Source organism: Choloepus didactylus, chromosome 2 (genome assembly GCF_015220235.1).
Source record: "Choloepus didactylus isolate mChoDid1 chromosome 2, mChoDid1.pri, whole genome shotgun sequence".
In the NCBI taxonomy this organism is placed as follows: Eukaryota; Metazoa; Chordata; class Mammalia; order Pilosa; family Megalonychidae; genus Choloepus; species Choloepus didactylus.
The window spans coordinates 35,665,321-35,687,678 of NC_051308.1; the positions used below are offsets into that span (position 1 = coordinate 35,665,321).

At 35.9% G+C, this 22,358-nt stretch overlaps 1 protein-coding gene across 5 annotated transcripts in view; it reads left to right on the forward strand.

The window, feature by feature from the left end:
- Window positions 1–22,358, forward strand: part of NVL (nuclear VCP like) — a 185,241-nt gene that overhangs the window by 159,432 nt on the left and 3,451 nt on the right. For all 5 annotated transcript variants that reach the window (XR_005214811.1, XM_037823031.1, XM_037823045.1 and 2 more), the window contains 4 exons: window positions 6,318–6,424; window positions 14,461–14,537; window positions 17,070–17,158; window positions 19,129–19,199. Coding sequence is in view for 4 of the 5 variants with exons in the window: in XM_037823031.1 (XP_037678959.1) it covers window positions 6,318–6,424; window positions 14,461–14,537; window positions 17,070–17,158; window positions 19,129–19,199 (344 nt within the window). In the remaining variant the exon portion in view is untranslated. The remainder of the gene's footprint in view (window positions 1–6,317; window positions 6,425–14,460; window positions 14,538–17,069; window positions 17,159–19,128; window positions 19,200–22,358) is intronic.

Sequence of the window (22,358 nt, forward strand, 5' to 3'; positions counted from 1 at the left end):
TTGTCATATGTTTCACTAGACCGTTCCTTCTTACTGCCGTATAGTATTCCATCGTGTGTATATACCACATTTTATTTATCCACTCATCTGTTGGAGGACATTTGGGTTGTTTCTATCTCTTGGCAATTGTGAATAATGCTGCTATGAACATTGGCGTGCAGATACCTGTTCGTGTCACTGCTTTCCCATCTTCCGGGTATATACCAAGAAGTACAATTGCTGGATCGAAGGGTATCTCTATATCTAGTTTTCTAAGAAACTGCCAGACTGACTTCCAGAGTGGCTGAACCATTATACAGTCCCACCAACAATGAATAAGAGTTCCAATTTCTCCACATCCCCTCCAGCATTTGTAGTTTCCTGTTTGTTTAATGGCAGCCATTCTAATTGGTGTGAGATGGTATCTCACTGTGGTCTTAATTTGCATCTCTCTAATAGCTAGTGAAGCTGAACATTTTTTCATGTGTTTCTTGGCCATTTGTATTTCCTCTTCAGAGAACTATCGTTTCATATCTTTTGCCCATTTTATAATTGGCCTGTATGTACTATCATCATTGAGTTGTAGGATTTCTTTATATATGCAAGATATCAGTCTTTTGTCAGATACATGGTTCCCAAAAATTTTTTCCCATTGAGTTGGCTGCCTCTTTACCTTTTTGAGAAATTCCTTTGAGGTGCAGAAACTTCTAAGCTTGAGGAGTTCCCATTTATCTATTTTTTCTTTTGTTGCTTGTGCTTTGGGTGTAAAGTCTAGGAAGTGGCCACCTAATACAAGGTCTTGAAGATGTTTTCCTACATTATCTTCTAGGAGTTTTATGGTGCTTTCTTTTATATTGAGATCTTTGGTCCATTTTGAGTAAATTTTTGTGTAGGGCGTGAGGTAAGGGTCCTCTTTCATTCTTTTGTATATGGATATCCAACTTTCCCAGCCCCATTTGTGAAAAGACCATTATGACCCAGTTCAGTGACTTTGGGGGCCTTATCAAAGATCAGTCAGCCATAGATCTGGGGGTCTATCTCCGAATTCTCAATTCAATTCCATTGATCTATGTGTCTATCTTTGTGCCAGTACCATGCTGTTTTGACAACTGTGGCTTTATAATAAGTTTCAAAGTCAGGGAGTGTAAGTCCTCCCACTTGGTTTTTCTTTTTTAGAGTGTCTTTAGCAATTCGAGGCATCTTCCCTTTCCAAATAAATTTAATAACTAGCTTTTCCAAGTCTGCAAAGTAGGTTGATGGAATTTTGATTGGGATTGCATTGAATCTGTAGATGAGTTTGGGTAGAATTGACATCTTAGTGACATTTAGCCTTCCTATCCATGAACATGGAATATTTTTCCATCTTTTAAGGTCCCCTTCTATTTCTTTTAATAGAGTTATGTAGTTTTCTTTGTATAGGTCGTTTACATCTTTGGTTAAGTTTATTCCTAGGTACTTGATTTTTTTAGTTGCTATTGAAAATGGTATCTTTTTCTTGAGTGTCTCTTCAGTTTGTTCATTTCTGGCATATAGACACATTACTGACTTGTGTGCATTAATCTTGTATCCTGCTACTTTGCTAAATTTGTTTATTAGTTCTAGTAGCTGTATCGTCGATTTCTCAGGGTTTTCCAGATATAAGATCATATCATCTGCAAACAATGACAGTTTTACTTCTTCCTTTCCAATTTGGATGCCTTTTATTTCTTTGTCTTGCCGGATTGCCCTGGCTAGCACTTCTAGCACAATGTTGAATAACAGTGGTGACAGCGGGCATCCTTGTCTTGTTCCTGATCTTAGGGGGACGGCTTTCAGTCTCTCACCAATGAGTACTATGCTGGCTGTGGGTTTTTCATATATGCTCTTTATCATATTGAGGAAGTTTCCTCCAGTTCCTAACTTTTGAAGTGTTTTTATCAAAAAGAGATGTTGGATTTTGTTGAATGCTTTTTCAGCATCTATTGAAATAATCATTTGATTTTTCTCTTTTGATTTGTTAATCTGTTGTAATACATTGATTGATTTTCTTATGTTGAACCATCCTTGCATGCCTGGAATGAACCCCACTTGGTCGTGGTGTATGATTTTTTTAATGTGTCTTTTGATTCGATTTGCAAGTATTTTGTTGAGGATTTTTGCATCTGTATTCATTAGGGAGATTGGCCGGTAGTTTTCCTTTTTTGTAGCATCTTTGCCTGGTTTTGGTATTAAATTGATGTTAGCTTCATAAAATGAGTTACGTAGTGTTCCATTTTCTTCAATGTTTTGAAAGAGTTTAAGTAAGATTGGTGTCAGTTCTTTCTGGAAAGTTTCGTAGAATTCTCCTGTGAAGCTATCTGGCCCTGGGCATTTATTTGTGGGAAGATTTTTGATGACTGATTGGATCTCTTTGATTGTGATTGGTTGGTTGAGGTCTTCTGTTTCTTCTCTGGTCAGTCTATGTAGTTCATATGTTTCCAGGAAATTGTCCATTTCCTCTGCATTATTCAGTTTGTTGCCATACAGTTGTTCATAGTACCCTCTTATAATTTTTTTAATTTCCTCGGGATCTGCAGTAATGTCACCTTTCTCATTCATTATTCTGTTTATATGAGTCTTCTCTCTTTTTGGTTTTGTCAGTCTAGCTAGGGGCTTGTCAATCTTGTTGATCTTCTCAAAGAACCAACTTTTGGTGTTATTTATCCTCTCTATTGCTTTTTTGTTCTCTATGTCATTTATTTTGGCTTTAATCCTTGTTATTTCTTTTCTTCTACTTGGTTTAGGATTGGTTTGCTGTTCATTTTCTAGCTTCTTCAGTTGATCCATTAGTTCTTTGATTTTGGCTCTTTCTTCCTATTTAATATATGCGTTTAGTGCTATAAATTTCCCCCTCAGTACTGCTTTTGCTGCATCCCATAGGTTTTGGTATGTTGTGTTCTCATTTTCAAATCCCTGAGGTCTATTTCCATTTTTTCTATTTTTTTCCCCATTCTTTCTTTTGTGCTTTCATTTTCCGTTCTGTCATCTTCCAGGTGACTGCTTCGTTGTTCAACTTCCCCTAGTCTTGTATTATGAGTATCCAGAATCCTTTTAATTTGGTCAACAGTTTCTTTAATTTCCATAAGATCATCTGTTTTTTTATTTAGTATTGCAATGTCTTCTTTATGCTCTTCTAGGGTCTTCTTGATGTCCTTTATATTCTGTGCCATGCTTTTCTTCATGTCCTGTATATCCCGTGCCATGGTCTCGTCGTTCATCGTTAGTTCTTTAATTAGTTGCTCTAAGTACTGTATTTCTTCTAATCTTTTCATTTGGGTGCTTGGGCTGGGTTATCCATATCTTCTGGTTTTTTCATATGCTTTAAAATTTTCTGTTGTTTTTGGCCTCTTGGCATTTACTTAACTTGGTAGGGTTCTTTTAGGATTTGTAGACCAATTGAAATCCTTGTCTCTAATTTGTCAGGTCTACAGCTTCATGGAGTATACTTTCTCTAACTAACCAGCAGGTGGCGTCCGCGAGCCACCTGTTCCCCTCAAGGCAGTTCTCCCCCGCTTTGCCTCTGTGGTGAGTGGGGGAGTAAGTCTTGTGGGGTCCAGTTGGTGTACCAAGCTTGCATGTGTAGTTGGTGTTGCCCACCCTGTATAATGGGCATGTGTCTGGGCAGTCAGGGAGGGGGGCGGCTCTAACAACCAAATCTCCCTGGTGTTCCTGGAGTTTTAAAGCTGCTGCAATAGTCTAATCCTTCAGTTCAGTCCTGCCACAGTTTGTCTCTGCCACTGACCCACAAGTCCTTGGTATTGGCGTGTGGCCCCTGAGACTTGTGAATGGGTCCGTCTTCCAGGCCTTGCACCCCCTGGTCCTCTGTTGAGGGATGACTGTGCTATGTCACAGGTGAGTGCTGTTCCCCCAGGGTGGTTCTGGGCTCCCGGTCTGTGTAGGGAGGCTCCCAGTCTGCTGAAATGATGTCTGAATGGGGTTTGTTAATTCCCACTGCTCCACCTTCCTAAGTCTGGGACAACCAGCTGAGGGTGCAGGGAAGGCTAATGTCCACGCCCAATTTTGTGGTGTATGCGTGTTATTTGAAGCACTTCCGTCACACTGGGTTGTCTGGGGCAGCTCTGGGCTATGGGGCCGGTGACGTGCAGGAGTGTTTCCTGTCCACCAGGATGATGGCTTTGAGCGGACACCCCCCTTTTCTTGGGAAGTTGTGGTGTTTAGTGAATTTTCTCAGCCACTGGATTATTGCCTTTTGTCTCAGAGCTCTCAGTTCTGCTCTTATCTTGACCTGCCCAAATTGCAAGTCTTTGAGGCTTTCTGTATTGAGCTTCTTCAAGTAATTGTTTTAGAAAATGAAAAAAAGATTTAAAAAAAAAGAAAAAAAGGACCCTCCTGGCAGATCTAATGCGTTATTGAAGTGCTAAGAGACAAAGCAATTAGGGCTATTAAGGAAAGATCCAGGCGGCAGAGAGATCAGTTTTTCTTTGGGTTTTGCAAATGAGCCTGTGGTGCCTGAGCTCTGCCCTTCCCCTTTCTATGTTCACCAGAACTCCAAAAAGCATCCGCTTTTATTTTTGAGTTTGTCTTGCTGTTTTTTTTGCTATGCCTGTCTGCTCTCTGTTGGGCTAGCTGCTCTCAGATTCTCTGGTGTCTGGTCTCAGTCTACCTATGGTTGGAGTTTGGATCAGTAGAATGAGTTTCCGATAAGAGCTGCCACTGCAGTTCTCCCTTCTCCTTCCTGGCGCTGACAGCCCCTTCTTCCACAGGACTGAGCCTGGCAGGGAGGGGTGCGGGTCCCCTGGCCGCAAAAACTTACAAATTTCGCGGATCTCAGCAGTTTGACATGTTCATGAGTGTTGTATGAAGTATGCCCAAAGTCAGATTGCTCTGTGGTGTCCAGTCCACACAGTTCCTGGCTTTCTATCTACTTCCCTGGAGGAGTAACTAAAACATACACCTCACAAATCCACCATCTTGCCCCGCCCACTGTAGTCTATATTTTTACTTCTAAGTCCATTTTAAGTTGAGAAAACTGCATGTTAGTAAAATTTATCATTTTGAATAACTGAACCTAATAAACAGGCTGCTGAAAATCAAACTAATAAACATATTAAAATTGAGTTGATCAAAACATTTAATTCATGCCCATATTTTTTCACTGTGAAGTTATATTTGGTATAAAATACTTTCTTTATTTGCAGTACTGCCCCATCATCACTCTCCACTTTATCCTACCCTCAGTGTACCCTATTTCTGTCTCCCCTTCCCTCCCAATTTTGAGAAATAAAAATCTGGTGAACTATTATATTGACTTACTTTTTGAGCTCGTGGTGATAGAGCTCAGAACACAGAAACATCCCCTCTCCATTCTTCCCCTTTTCACCAGTCTGAGAAGTTTGTTTGTCCTGGTGTGCTGTTACCATTGTCAGTTTCCTCCTCTGAGTAGATATATTTCATTGTTCAAGGCAGTGGTTCACAAGTTGTGGTCCACAGACTGGGGAGTCCGGAGAACACTTTCAGGGAATCTGAGGTCAGAATTATTTTCACAATACTATGAAAGGATGTGTTATTTCCCTCTTTCACTGTTGTGTTGTGTTGATACTACAAAAATGTAAAACAATACTGTCTTCCCACTGATTGTTTTTGTTTTAGGAAGTAGTTACTGTCCTTAGAAATAGGTTACTTGTGTTAGGTAAAATGTGCTTGTAAATATTTTTAAATGAATTAATAAATAAATATTTTTACATTTTCTGTTTTAATTTCTAATACTGTAGATATAACCCACATAAATCAAAACTTTTTGGGGTTCCTAATAATTTTTAAGAGTACAAAGGGATCCTGAGACCAGAATGTTTGAGAACCTGGGTCCTGTAGAGTCAGGTGACTCTTAGACAAGCTTGCTGAACAGTGTTGTAGCATCATACATTATTGAAAGTGTCAGGCAATTAATCTTTTTTTTTCTTGTTTCCAAGTTTATATTATATTCTAGCATCCTAAGAAGAATTCCAACAATGTTGAACATTGAGAAATTCATTGAATATGCCTCCCCAAGGTGACTAAAGAGCAAACTTCCTAGTCTCAGAATTTCAGCTGAAATAAAAGGACTAATTCTTCTCTTTATGGAAGAATAAATTAATGGTTATGCCTTAATATGTTTATTAGAAAACATAAATGTCATTATTTATAAGTATGCCTGTATCTTAACAGTGTCATCGTGAACTATAAAGAAGTCTTTCTGGAATGGCTGAGGGACTATTGTAAATAATTAGACTTAAACAAACGGGGTCTTCCATCTTTCATGTTAATCACATTTTTAAAATGTTCTGTGTATTTAAGACTTTTTTTCTTCCCTTCTTATCTAGATATCATTGACCCTGCAATCCTGCGCCCAGGACGGCTAGACAAAACACTCTTTGTGGGTTTGCCACCCCCAGCAGATCGTCTTGCCATCTTGAAAACTATCACAAAAGTGAGTAACAGAAATGATATATTTTGTGTGTGTGTTCTCTCATTTTAAATAGAGATGATTATAACAGGTAGTAATTTAGGATGGCTAATAATGTTCTTTTCTGTAGCTCTAAATGTTTGTCTAGCCTATATCTCCCAGAGGTGAAGATGAAAGTGTTTTTTCTTTTTTAAAACTTTTTATTGTAGTAACACATACACCACCTCAAATTTCCCACTTTAGCAACTTTCAAGTATACAGTTCAGTGGTATTATATTCACAGTATTGTGCTATTACCAGCATCCATTATTCCAAATATTTCTCACCTTAAACAAAAATTCTGTACCCACTAAGCAATAACTCTCCCTCCTCCTACACCTCCCAACCCCTGGCCCCTGGTAACCTATAATCTACTGTCTGTCTCTATGACATTTGCTTATTCTAGGTATTTCATATAAGTGAGATCATACAGTATTTGTCTTTTTGTATCTGGCTTTATTTCAGTCATATGATGTCTTCAAGGCACATCCATGTTGTGGCATGAATCAGAACTTCATTCTTTTTTACTTCTGATTAATATTCCATTGTGTGTATAAATCACATTTCCTTTATCCATTCATCTGCTGGTAGACACTTGGATTCCTTCCACCTTTTGGAACCCATTGTGAGTAGTGCCGCTATAAACACTGGTGTATAAATTCTGTTCAAGTCTCTGCCTTCAGTTCTTTTGGGTATGTACCTAGAAGTAGGTTAATAATAGCCATCCTAGTGTGTATGAAGTGGTGTATTACTGTGGTTTTGCTTTGCATTTCCCTAATGACCAATGAATGATACTGAACATCTTTTCATTTATTTATTGACCATTTGTTTATCTTCTTTGGAGAAATGTCTACTCAAGCCTTTTGCTCATTTTCAAATTGGATTGTCTTTTTGTTGTTGTGTTGTAGCAGTTCTTTATATATTCCAGTATTAAAACCTTATCAGATATATGGTTAGCAGTTATTTTATGCCATTCTGTAGATTGTCTTTTCACTTTGTTGATAGTGTCCTTTGACACAGTGTACTGTTTTTGATCATTAAAAAGATCATTCTCATTTTTACTTGCTTAAAATAAAGGTAAACTAGTGAGAGATATTTGGTGTTGAATGCTTGATTAATATGTTTGAGATATCACTCTAATCACATTTTCTATTCTTTTAAATCTTTGATTATTTTAGACAAATTGTCCTCAGAACATATATGAAATGGAATAGAAGCTTACGGAGATGAAAAATAAATAAAGGCTTATCATATATGTCGAGAGAAAAATTGAGTTTTCAAACCACCACGTAAAAGTCTGTCCTTTGTTGGTACATGCCAACTTGGAAGATACCCGTACAATACTGACTTTGCTGTTTTTATAAAAATATTAAGCAATGCATACAAAATAAAAGAAGAAAGCAAAACACCCTAAATTGCATTAGTGCAAAATAATCTGCGTTAATATTTAGTGCTGACGTCATTCCAAACATCTCTATGCAGCATGGGTTGGTGGATACACTATAGGTGGGTGGTTAAGAGAATAAGAAAGAGGGGAAAAAAACCAAAGACATTATGTAAAGTTAATTTTATTTTAAATTTATAAAAAACAAAACTGAAGTAATTATTGAGCATCCAACAAATATTTCTTCTCCATAATAGGTATTATTTCCTAAAATATTACTCTGATAGCTTTTAAAAAAAGATTAGGAAAGCTGGTAAGTAACTTGTTAAATATGAATTTCATTTTAGATAGCATGAGTTTAATCTATGAAAATGAAGTAATTAGCATTCTTATACTTCCCTTATCCACTTACTAGTTTTTGTTCCCTGTCTAGTTTTATCACATTTACAGTCTGTTCTATAGTCCTAATCTTAGTTTTATATTTAAATGGGTACAGTACTCACAACCAGCACTTTTGCCACAGCTTTTTTATATTTTTGAGGTCTTTATTTTCATCCATTTTTTGGTGGGCTGTGTATTCCATTTATTAATAGTTCATTCAGCTGTATTCCTTAAGATCTTTTCATGATTGAGAATGTCTGCCTGTCTTTATACCTGAATGGCAGTTAGCTGGGGTTATTTTTTCCTTGGTTAAATACTTTCCTTCTGGTCTTTATAGAAATTGCAACATATTTTTTGGATATTGGATATGTCTGTAAAGAAGGAAGCCTGTGGCCAGTCTGATTTTTCTTCTCTGCTTGGTGTAGGTGACTTGATTTTTCTGTTTGGATTCTGGGAAGAGTCTGTCTTTGAAGCTTAATCACTGTATGTTACTTTTTGTTGGTGGTAGGGGTGTTATTTTGGGTGGTAGGGGGTTAAAATTTGATGTACGTTTTTATTCTGTAGATACAATTCTTTCATTCCTGGGAAATTTTTCTGTGTTGTATGTACAAGCACTTTTTCTGATCCATTTATTGGATTTACTTCTCCAGGGTCACCAATTATTCTATTAGATCTCCTTTGTCTTCCATATCTTTTGTTTAATTGCATTAATTTTTGTCTTTGTCTACTGCATTCTCTGTGATTATCTTGAGACTTTCTTTTTTTTTTTTTTTTTGTTCTTCCTTCCTTTCATTGCCATGCTCTTTTCTTTTCATCTGGATGGTTATTCCATCCATAATTTCTCCTTGTTCTAATAAGCCTGAGCTTATTTTCCTCTGAGAGATGGACTGTGACATGTCTTATACCCAGGCCTGCTCTATCCATCTTGAATGTCTCTCACTTAAATGGGCTTGTGTCCCAAAGCTGTACATCATCCTAAAAATAGTATATCTTGTCAGTTATTCCTGATTCTGCTGAAATCCCTCAGTAATACCTGGAGACTTTTCTTTAACTTTTCCTAGAAGGGATATCTTCTCCTCAGGCTGCTTCTCTCCAGATTGGAATATTAGTCAACATTCACAAGATTTTGTCAACTCATCTTGCTTCCTCAGTGCGTCTTCCCAAATAAAGCCCTAATTACTAGTCACTCCCAAATTTTCTCTTACCTTGGCATTTACTTTTCAAAGCTTACAATATAAAGTTCTTTCCTTTTTTTATTTGATTGCTATTGGTAAATTTTTTTTTTAACTTTTTACATTTTTTAGTATTTTCTTTTAGTGCTGGTAAAGGAAGATTCTGTGATCGTACTTCACCATGCCATCATTACTCAGAACTGCATATACCAATATTCATAACACTCTCCCAAAATAGGGGGAACAGAGAGTCTACCTGCAGGACTCTCCCTAGTGCTCTGTACATTGGCGGGACCAGAAGAGAAATGTTGAAATACTTGTTTCACATTAATTATCTTGGTTAATATTCACTGATAGCTTAGTATGCCCACCCCTATATTAGGCACTAATAAATTAAATATGAAAAATGAGATAATGGAGAGGGAAAGAGTTTTTCAATAGTTATATATAATATAGTGATTGGGGAAATAAAGGCATATACAACTCTAGGGAGGTCATTCATATCATTGTCTCTATGAATTATGCAGTGTATACCTTGGTATTTTTAAGGTATCGTTGGTTTCATTGGTGTATCTTTTCTTAAATCTGCCTGAAAAGGCTGGGGAAGTCTTCATAGAGGCAGATCAGCAAGGGGTGAACATTCTTGCCAGCATGTAGACCCGGGCCCCCAAGACGGCTTGGCATGTTTAGCTTTGCTGAAGTGTGAAGTATTGGTTAGAGGAATAGCTAAGCTTTTGGATCAGCAGAAGTCAGGTCATAAAGGGCTTGTGTGGCATATTCAGGAAGATAGATTTTATCCTGCAAGTTATGGGAGCCTCTGAAAAATTCTGATAATTGAGGAAGTTTACTTAGTTGGTGGGGTAAAAAGTCCCATTGATAGAAAGCAGTGTGGAAGATAGCTTTGGAGGAAAGTGAAGCTAAAAGCTGTAAAATTAAGCATGCCAGAACTAAGGCAGTATAAGGGGAATAACAAGAGGACAAAGATACGGAAGCTGTTTAGGGGTTTTAGTTAATAGGACATTGGATTAACTGTAGAATAGGGGGAAAAGAAAAAGGGGGAGAACTAGGATGAATTCTCAGCTTTGGGCAGCTGAGTAGATGGTGATTTTCCCCAGTATTAGAATCCATGAGAGTGGAGATGATGAGTTACTTGAGTTTCAGGTGCGTAGGCAGTAACCAAATGGAGACATCTAGCAGGAAATTGCTTCTATAAGCTGGAAGTTCAAGAGAGTCCTTTGGCTGATGATAGTTTTATATGTCATCAATACACACCTGGAAATCAAAGCCGTGAAAACATGTTGCTTTAGTGTGGTGGTTCTCACCTGGGGCCGTTTTTCACCCCTCCTCCTCTCATGAGCATTTGGCAATATCTGGGGACATTTAGTTGTCACTGGGATTGAGGGATGTGTGTGATGTTGCTAAACATGATACAATGAACAGAATAGTCCAACAATAAGGAATTATCCAGCCCAAAATGTCAATAGTGCTGAGGTTTAGAAACCGTGCTTTAGTTGTGTGTACTCATCCCTTTGGATCAACCAAGTTTGATGAATGCATCATAGCATTTTCTCTTTCTTTCCTTGACTCTGTCGTTAGGAACTATGAGATTTAAGTTTTGTTTGCTTTGGTGTATGTATTGATGTATGTACTCAAAAGCACACACATATAATCTCAACTAGTTTCCATAAATTTCTCAACTTCATGGTGATGTAATGATAATGCTTTCACACTTGCCCCTGGGATATCACTAATTAAATTAATGAAGTGGTATTCGTTATTAGACATAGCAGACATAAGGTGTATAGTGTTGAGAACCTTATAGATTTGGTCCCAGAAAAATGAATGACTCATTCTTCCAGACATGTTTCATTTACTGTATGGTACTAATGCTACTGAAAACTTTGTATTTCCTTCATCTAGAAGTTCAATGTTACTTGAGTTTTAAGTATGCCAGAATGTTATGCTCTCAGACATAGGAGGAAATGCTCAAAATATCCCACTTCAAAAATAAAGTGATTAGGAAAATAAGATGAGTATTCACCCAAAAGGAATGATCTTTTAATCAGTCAAAAAATATTTATTGTGAACTAAATATATCTGATTGTTTGTATACCTAGAGGAGATAAAAAAATATATATATATAAGATGTAGCCCTTACCTATATGGAGCTTTCTTTCTAGCTGAGGAAATAGTATGAATGTTTATAAAGCAACATAAATAATTCATTCCTGTGGTAGGGAGATAAATTAAGGCTTCTGAGTAGCCTAGAGATTTCAGCTCTGTAAAGAAGTACAAAGAAAAAATTCAAGAAAAAACTATTTACATATTTTGTTTTACAAGGTGTTTTGTTTTTTGTTTGGGTTTTTTTTTTTGTTGTTGTTGTTGTTAGCTTTTTATTTTGAAATAACTCCAAACTTACAGGAAAGTTACAAAAACAATTTAAAAACCAATACATAGAACTCCAATATATATCTCTATTTGTCATCTATCTGTTAACTAAACATTTGCAAGTAAGTTGCATACATCATTCTTCTCTAACACTTAACACCTCCAGATATATAAGTGGTGTTAATTACATTAACAATATTATGTTTCACAAGCTTTTAAATATATGTTTAAAAATTTCTAATTGCTGGAAATGGAATTTAACTTTCATTTAGCTTCTTACTACAAGTGAGGAACATTGCCAAATTTTAGTTAAGAATAATTCAATTTTCATGACCCAGAGATTCCTCATCCCTTAACGTACTGTTTGTTTTCCTTTCTATATTGACCTTTCATAAAAGATTTCAGTTAAACAAAGGGGGCCGTAAGTACAGAATCCTGATACAGTTCATCCCAGTATACAGAGCTGAGAAGAATCTCTCCTCTGAGTCCTCATAAAGAGAACACCAAGATGTAATGGAGAGTGTCTTTAACAGTTTCCCTCTAATAAACAAAATAACAAGCCCTTCAGACTGAGGCTGTTCACTCTCTTAATGTCAGCTGAGGACAAAACCCAAAGCCAGTTCATTAAAAACAGTTTTATGAAGGGCCAGAAAAATGTGCTATGCAGACACGTTGCTTTGTGAAAGTTCAGCTCAATCCAAGAGTAGAATTTAGACATTGAGAAAGATAAAAGAATTGGTCTTCAGGCAATCCTCCATGAATTTATTTCTTAAAAATTGAGCTTTTGATTAAAACAGAATAGTAGAGAGTTTGAGGTAAAATTTTCGTAGCAGCACATGGAGTGTAAATAGGGACTGTCCATGTGCTGTGTGACAGTAAGGTAAGGTGTTAATAGTTTCTTATGGACATTAAGGAGCCTAATAAGCACTCATGACTAATGAGGTAGCCATCCCTTCTCCTGCCTCCTTCTAATGATAGATTGAGATACTCAACAGGACAGTGTTATCAAACTTTCCCACTTCCATAATAGCTTGGAGAGTCCAAATGTTTCAGTTCTCCATTATAATAAATCCCTGTTATGTGTATCATTAATTAAACATGATTTCCCCCTCCCAAATAGCCCAAAATTATATATCTTATCTGAAGATAAGATGCTCTTTTTTAATATACCCTCCCCCAAAATGAAATAATAAAGATTAATGAACGTCCCAAAGGTCCATTCTGTGGCACATTTGAGCTTTAGAATCCAAGTTTTCTAATTCCTAGCCCAATCTTGTTTCTCTTTAGGTCTTTTTATTGAAGTATAATAAACACATGGAAAATGGATATATCACTAATGTCTGGTTCTATGAATCTTTACAAACAAATCCTCAAGATATGAAAGAAAACAAAAAGCTGTCCTGCTGCCATTCCACTCCCAACCAGGGATTTAACTACTGCCCTAACTGAATTGGAAAACATATAAGCTAAAAGAGCCCTTAGCAATATGTAGTCTAACCGTGTAGTTTTACAACTGGGGGGTGGGGTAGGAGGGGGATGGAACCCAAAGATTGTTTTGCCTCAGGTCACACAGAGAGTTTTTTCCCCCATGATTATTTTTCAGATGAAAGTGGATTAAATGGGAAACATAACTGTTTATTGAACCTGTGTTAGATGAACATTTACATTTTATCAAATAACAGCAACTAGCAGATTGCAGTTTATGAAATTCTTCAATATACCCTGCTGGGAGAGGACTTTGTGAGTTTGGGCAGAAAGGCAGATGATAGCACAATATCAGAGGCTTCAGACCCCCGTACCAGGTCTTCTGACTGAACCCTCTGCTTGGAGCACACTGCTGTACTAATAGCTCACACTTACCTCAAAGTGTAATTCATATATTACTTTCTTTTGTGTGTTTCTTTAATATTTATTTCATAGTGAAGTATTTGCTACAAGGAACATATGCAATGTATATGTACGTTATGATCAGAATAATATAGCATACATTCATGAACCTACCATCTATTAAATAGATTTTAAGATACTAAAATGTTTGTTTTGTCTCTGCAATTTAATCATTAAAAGTATTATTAAACATGGACTGTACATATGCAAGTTTCTGTGTTAATCGCTGTTAGAATTCTAAGATTGCCCTGATACTTTGTCATTTCTAGCATCTCTTGATGTGAGCTGAAGAATTGGCTCTAAAATCAGAGTTAAGTTTTAGCTAAAAGATTGAGAAAGAACATGTTGAGCATAGAGATTTTGACTTTTATTGAAGAGCAGGTTTATTATTGCTTCTTCTCTCCCGTCTAGGCTCAATATTATTTATCTTTTCCTCATCAACCTCACATCAGTGAATGCAGCTTAAGCACATCAAGATTAAGTCCTGTTTAAATGTTTGCTATATTTAATCAGGCAAAGAAAATGTGTTTCTTCACCTTTGGAAGGATTGAGAGTATCTTTTTTGTTCTTGGTGGTGGTTTGCTTTTGCTACAACACCACACATTCTTCAAACTTTGTGAGCCTTTAGCTTTTCCGAGTTTGGAAATCTGCTTCTTGGAAATTTGTAAAAATTTTGTAACTCTGGTCTGGGAGTCAGTTATATTCATTTAGTCACGCAGCCATTACTGTATATTGAGAACCTAATATGTGGAAGAGGATTGGTCTTTAAAGCCTCAGTGAAAAAATCTTCATTTTCTTATCTTATTTAGAATGGTACCAAACCCCCACTGGATACAGATGTAAATTTAGAAACAATTGCTGGTGACCTTCGCTGTGACTGCTATACGTAAGTATTTAAATTTCATATTAGTCAAGTTAACTCTCTGATGCTCAGTTTCCTCATCTGTAAAATGAAGGAGAATGATGCCCATCTCACCAGGTTGTTGGTAGGATTAAATAAAATATCATATAAAGCACCTAATGGAGAGTCTGGCTCTTCCTTGCTTAGAGAAGAAGTCCTTAGAGAAGAAAGTAGCTGTTTTGAGGTGCTACAGGAATTCCTGGGAATGGGGGTGGGGGGTCCTTTCATCAGCTACCCTAACCATTGTTAACCTTCACAAATTCTATATATTCTTCCAAATTGAGTAGACATTTCATTACTAGGTTGCAAACTATCCAGCTACTTCAGCATTTAATAGAGAATAATAGAAAATGCCGCATTTTCCAAGCCTCAAAAGGCATTTTTCACATCACACCTATTAACATCCACACAGCCTATAATAAAAAAAGAAAATCAGACATTTCTGCTTTTGGCTTTCATGATTGTAGCAGTTTTTGTTTTGGGGCTTTTTCCTTCTGTGTTTTTAATTAAATTTGTTAATTTTCCCTATTTGGGACACAAAGGAAGAAAATGAAATTCATTTAACAGAGACATCTCCCCCTCTAGCTTATTTTAAAAGCACACTGATAGCCCATAATATGCCTCTCAAGAGATTCCCCTAAGGTAAGGCCAGATTATTTGGTGCTTTCCAAAGCCAAGTAAGTCTGTGTTTTATTCAACAATGTAAATTTATATCCAAAGAAGATCCATATCCACTGGTAGTAATAAATGCTCTGATTTATTTCTAGTTCTGATGAAGAATTTCACATAACCATTTCTTATCAAAATGTTTCCCCTTACAACCATGCTGGTCGTTTTTAGGGAGTGTGGTCATGATACAAAGTATTATCTCAAATTTTTTGATATTTGGACATTTAGGGCAATGAGTTTCAATCTTTTTCTGCCACCCTGACACACCTGAGGGATATGACATACTCTCATCAGTAACCATGGCTCACTTAATAAAAGCAGCAATTCTTACTCAACAGAGGGGAAAGGATCAGAGTCCCAGGCAATGGTGGGAAGAGACATATGTAAAAGGAAAGGGAGGATGCATGTCTCCTCCTAGTTGGGACTTGAGCCTGTACCAGTCTCTAAATGATCTCACTACTTAGGAGGCAAAAAAACACAACACTTAAACAAGCTGTTACAGCTTTGGGTGCTAAAATCTGAAAAGATTTTCAGTGAGTAACAGAGGTAGGTTTGATGGCAGAACTTACCCTGGGCCAGAGCTTTTGGATTATACTAACTAGGATGTCAGATTATAATGGGGGTTAAAGTTAATTGAGGTTGAATGGTGTACATTTTAGATTTTAATGCTACTGTCATCACAGCTTGGGAGACACTGTACTAGTGCAGTCTTGGGCTTCCTGTTTCCATTAGTTTATGGAGTCTTTGCACCAAGGTTAGGTTTAATATTAAAGAAAGGAACGACTACCCCACCATGTACATTATAATTAAATAATTTTATAATTTTAATCATTTGCCAACAAAAACATTGAATCAGCTTAATAATTTAAGCTCTATGGGTCTTTAATTTTATGCCTTATGTGGATTGTCAACCTTATATAATAAATAAATTTAATGTCTGGAAATGAGATTTTTATCCCCAAAAACTTTCTTTCAAAGAAGTTCTAAGAATCCTGTTGAAAGTACAGTTCAATGAAATCCCAGTCAGTACTTCTGTTGAACTCATAGAGGTATGCCGACTCAGCATATTATTACATGAATAATTAAATGAAGGCTTTTTAGTTCTTGTCATGTTTTTAAGTAATTTATGTTTTCACTCATCTTGAACTTGAATCGATGCATCAAAGACCTCTAGCCTTTATGTTTGTACTTGGAGCCATAATTGACTTTTTTTTTTTTTAATTCAGTTTTATGGAAATACATTCACACACCATACAGTCATCCATGGTATACAATCAACTATCCACAGTATGATCACATGGTTATGCGTTCATCACCACAATCTAGCTCTGAACATTTTCCTTGCATCAGAAAGAACCAGAACAAGAATAAAAAATAAAAGTGAAAAAAGAACACCCAAACCATCCCCCCAATCCCACCATAATTGACTTTTTATATAAGCTTATTTTAGTCATTATTTGATATATGAATGAGCCAGTTAGCAATTTTGCATAATCCTTGCAAATGAAAGTGTTAAATTAAGTAATTTGTAAGTTTCTTTCTACTGATTGGACATTTTAGACCTTTTTATATTAACATTAACATTTGTAGCTAACGAGATGGGGCTATTTATGATTTATTGCATAGTTTCCCCTATAATTTCCTTTCTTCTAAAGGTTAGGCTAAGTATTTTAAGTGAAAGCTAAAAGATCTTTTCAATTTGTCATGATTATCAGTTTATCTCACCTTTATTGTCAGTTTCTGTCCTGATTTTTCATATGTGATCTAAAAGAAAATTGGTATTAGACTTCTTCCTTTGCTTTTGCAGTGTCCAAGAATAAATAAACAAGAACAATTCTTTTATTCTAGAGGTGCGGATCTCTCTGCTTTGGTGCGGGAAGCTTCTATCTGTGCCCTGAGACAGGAAATGGCAAGACAGAAGAGTAGAAATGAAAAAGGTATGATTCTTTCCAGAATCTCTCAGGTCTAACTAGTTATAACTCCAGATGCTTAAAACCCCTCTTGACCTGGAAAATGACCATAGCATAATTTTCTAGCAGCTATTATCTGTGATATTACAGCTGATATGTTCCTGATGAGACCTTTAGAAACTGTTATGGAATCTTATGTAACCTCTGTGGCTGAAAAGAATAGAAATAGCCATGTTATTTAGTGTCTTTCTAATAAAGAGTACTGTATCTTTTTTTAGCATCGTATACATAAGTTTAGATATAGTCAAGTAGTTGTGGTCACAGTCTTCATCAAAAATCTGGTCTATTTATCATTTCTGGAAAACCTGATTCTTTTACAAAGGTGATACCTTCTTACCTATTAAAATGCAGTCTAAATTGGAAAGTTTAGAAAACATGCATACAAATGAGGTAAAAATTTGAATAACTTTTCATGTATTGAGACTTCTTTCAAAATAGGAAATCCATGTATTTTATTGTGTGAAGATTTGAGGGCATCTCACTAGCTTTGTACCATCCTTCACATTTGACAGTGCATTGTTTTTATTATTTGTGTGACCATAAATATTCATTTGTGACCTGTGTTCCAACCATGCCAAGTACGTAAATAGCCTTTACTTTACTTGGTTCGTATGGGAAGTGTTTCATCAGCTGCAGTTTATGGCTATCTTTTTTGTGTTGTAGTTCATAGAAAACCTTTTTTGAGAAGACCCACCTTGTCCTCAAAACTTGTCAATTGAAGTTCAAGTCTTTATTGGTTTCCTTTTGTTCAGTACATTTTCAAAAGATGGCTTTTTTTATTTATATTCATTTTTCTTTTCTTTTTTTTTCTTTTTCCGTTTTTCTTTGGCTTCTAAGAATTTTATAACTAAATTTTGTTTTCAATTACAGCAGTGTTTTCTTAGTTGAAATTTGTCAGTGCACATTTCTTCACTGAAGTTTCTGGTTTTTCTTATTGTTAATTTTAAGATGCAATTATTTGAACTTATTTTTTTATTTATTGTTAGTTTCTTTAAATTCCTTTTGAAGTAGGTGGGATATAAATAAGCAAAATTAGAATATCTTGTAAAAAGCATCATGTGTGCCGCTTCGAGAGCTGAATCTGATGACTATCTTCTGGTCTGTTTTGTCATTAAAAATTAACATGTCCATGTACATATATTGTCTGCTGCTAATAATTCCATTCAGATGTTATTGTATAAATATGTATAGTAAATTCAGACATCCCTACTTTGCTGCAGCTCTCATTTCAAGATATTTGTCTTTTAGGGACTTTGTGTTGATATCTTATCTTACTGAAACTGAAATCAGTAGTGTCAGCTTTTTTATTTGCTTATCTTACTGAAACTGAAATCAGTAGTGTCAGCTTTTTTATTTGTTATGTTCAGCCACACATTTTATTTTGTTGTTAAATAGATGTACTATACTAATATCTTTGTTGTCATGTAAATTGTCATATTAGCATTCTAAATCAAGCCTTATTTAACATTTTAACTATTTGATATATCTTACTTATGTAATGATATAACCTTATAAATATTATAATCCCCTCTAGTCCAGTATTGCGATATTATAACTCTGTAACATCTTTTAATTATATATTACATACTGTCAACTACTTTTGAGTTCTACCTTTATATTCCCAGTTGAATTTATTTAAATTATCCTAAAAGAGAACAGTTCTGGTTCCTTTTCATAAATATCACCATTAAGTTTAGGTGAACAATATAAAGAGGGCCTATAAAGGAGTACCTATTTTCGAGTGACAGTGTATCTTTGGGGGGTACTGATTAATATCTGGCTTGAACACTGTGGCTGACAAAGAATAGAGCTAATTGCATCCCTAATCTTATCAGTGTTCCCCTTGAAGGCTTGGAAATCTCTCAAGAGAGACTAAGTTTTAAGTCACAATTAGCACACTATACCAACTTGTGTGTATTTATGTATTTGCTCCCCAGGTGAACTCAAGGTTAGTCATAAGCATTTTGAAGAAGCTTTCAAGAAAGTAAAACCATCTGTATCAAAAAAGGTAAGAAGTGCTCTTAAATGTGTAGAGAAAAGAAACTACAATTGAGACCAGTAGATATGAACTCATGAATTGTGAAACTCCATTTTACAAATTTTAACTACCATCTGTTCCTTCTGAAGTGGAAAGAAATCGCATGTTACTTTGCCCTGACAACAAACAAAAAATTTGCTTCTGTGGGAGAATTCTTGAGAGATTTTAATTTTACATATTGGTTTGATACTGGAAGCTCTCCTAACTAGATTCTGTAATAAGTACTTATTCAGAGAAAATGACCACACTTCTGTGTTTCCACAGTCTCAAAATCTGAATCATTTGCATTCATGTATTATTTGACTTACCCCACCCTTTTTAACGAATGTTTCTTATCTCCTCGATGCCTAGACTGTATCCAAACTAAACCCTAGACACTTACATATGTTTCAGGGAAGTAAAACTATCTTTACCATAAGATAAAAGGGTTTAAAAAAAAAAAAATCACTGGCTTTTTCTTACAAAAATGCTAAGTTTTACATGTTTATTTCTTAATGTATTGAGGCATTATCTTTGTAATAAGTTAAAAGAGATGCTATCAAATGAAATCAGTTTATTGCCACACATAAAAGGGAAATATGCAACCCAAAGAAATGCCTAAATTAGATATTATTGTGGTAAGCTATGTTCATTTGGATTTCATTTTGTCTCCAGGGTCCTAGAAGTATTATGCGTCTTAGCCATGAGAGCCTATTTATTAGCCATACTAAAACTTCCATTAAATAATTAGCCATTTACCACCCTTCTCCTAGCTCAGCATTTCTTAGTGAGTATTGATTGAAAACTCTTAGTCAAAGTCCAAAGCAGTTGAGTGAAATTGCTTCCTGTGTTGCAGTGCCACCAGTCTGGGTCTAAATGTTCTAAGTGATGACAATCTATTTTTATAATTTAAAAGGGTTTGGGACTGGATGTAGTATCTTTCAGGCACATAACTATTTAACTGTTGTTTTAGAGAAGTTATAGGTTTACAGAAATATCCTCTAAATTGTACAGAATTCCCATATTCTATTCCCCCCAAATGCACACACACAGTTTTCTCTATTAACAATTTGCCTTAGTGTGGTACCTTTATTACAGTGATGAAACAGCACTGTTATAATTGTACAATTAACTATATCCATAGTTTACATGATGGGTCACTGTGTTATACAGTTCTGTGGTTTGGTTTGGTTTGGTTTGGTTTGGTTTGGTTTGGTTTGGTTTTTTATTCTGGTAACATATGCATCCTAAAATTTCCCATTTTATCCACCTTCAAGTATACAATTCTTATATTCACAGTGTTGATTACGTTCACAATGTTGTGCCACCATCACTACCATCCATTCCCAAAACTTTTCCATCTCTCCAAACAGAAACTCCATACCAATTAAGCTTTAACTTCCCATTCCCCACCCCCACCCTCACCCAACCCCTGGTAACCCATATTCTACTTTTTGGCTCTGAATTTCCATATTGTAATTATTTCATGTAAGTGAAATCATGTAATATATGTCCTTTTGTGTCAGTTATTTCACTCAACATGGTGTCTTCAAAGTTCATCCATGTTGTCTCATGTATCAGAACCTCATTCCTTTTCACAGCTGGCTGAATAATATTCCATTGTGTGCATGTACCACATTTTGTTTATCCAGTCATCTGCTGATGGACACTTGGGATTCTTCTACCTTTTGGCAATGGTGAATAATGCCATGATGAACATTGATGTGCAAATATCTGAGTCCCTGCTTTCAATTCCTCTGGAATTGAAAATACCTAGAAGTGAGATTGCCAGGTCATATGACAATTCTATACTTACCTTTCTGTTTTCCACAGCAGCTGTACCATTTTACATTCCAACCAACAATGCATGAGGGTTCCTATTCTTCCACATCGTCTCCAACACTTGTTATTTTCCAGTTTCAGTAGTAGACTTAATAGTGGTGTGAAGTGATTTCTCATTGTAGTTTTGATTTGCCATTTTTTAATAGCTAATGATGTTGACCATCTTTTCATGAGCTTATTGGCCATTTTTATGTTTTCTTTAGAGAAATATATATTTAAGTACTTCCCCATTTCTTAACTGGGTTGTCTTTTTTTGTTGATTTGAAGCAGTTCTTTATATATTCTAGAAATTAAACCATTATCAGATACATGTTTTCCACATAATTTCTCCTGTTTTCTTGGTTGTCTTTTCACTTCCTGATAAAGTCCTTTGATGTATGAAAGTTTTTAATGTTGATGAAGTCACATTTATCTATTTTTTCTTTTGTTGTCTTCTGCTTTTGGTGTAAATTCTAAGAAACCATTGCCTAACATAAGGTCCTGAAGATGTTTCTATATGTTTTCTTCTAAGAGTTTTATAGTCTTGGTTCTTACATTTAGGCCTTTGATCCATTTTTGAATCAGTGTTTATATATGATGTGAGGTAGGGGTCCACCTTCATTCTAATGCATATGGCTATATACTTTTCCCAGCACCATTAGTTAAAGAGACTGTTCTTACCCATTGAGAGGACTTGGCACCATTGTCAAAAATCGATGGGCTGAAGATATGAGGGTTTATTTTTGAACTCCCAATTCTGTTCCATTGGTTTGTATGTCTGTCCCTTTGCCAATACCGTATATCTGATTACTGTAGCTTTGTAATAAGTTTTAAAATCATGAAGTGTAAGTCCTCAAATTTTGTTCTTTTTCAAGATGTTTTTGGTTGTTTGGAGCCTTTTCCCCTTCCCCATTTGAATTTGATGATTGCTTTTCCATTTCTGCAGAGAAGGTGGTTGGAATTTTTATTGGGATTGCACTGAATCTGTAGATCACTTTGGGTAGAATTGACAATATTGAGTCTTCCATTGTGTCCGGTTTGAAACTGTTATGGACCCAAGAAGAGTCATGATCTTTTAACCCAATCTTGTTGACTGGAACCTCTTGATTATTTCCATGGAGATGTGACTCACCCAACTATTGGTGATACCTTTGATTCAGTATTTTCATGGAGGTGTGGGCCCTGCCCACTAAGGATTGGTCTTGGTTGTTTCACTGGGTTACTGAAGAGAATTCAAGAGCCAACACAGATGCTTGCTGATGCTTGGAGACACTTGGAGATGCAGACAGAAGGACATTTGGAGATGCTAAGTTAAGAGATGAAGCCCAC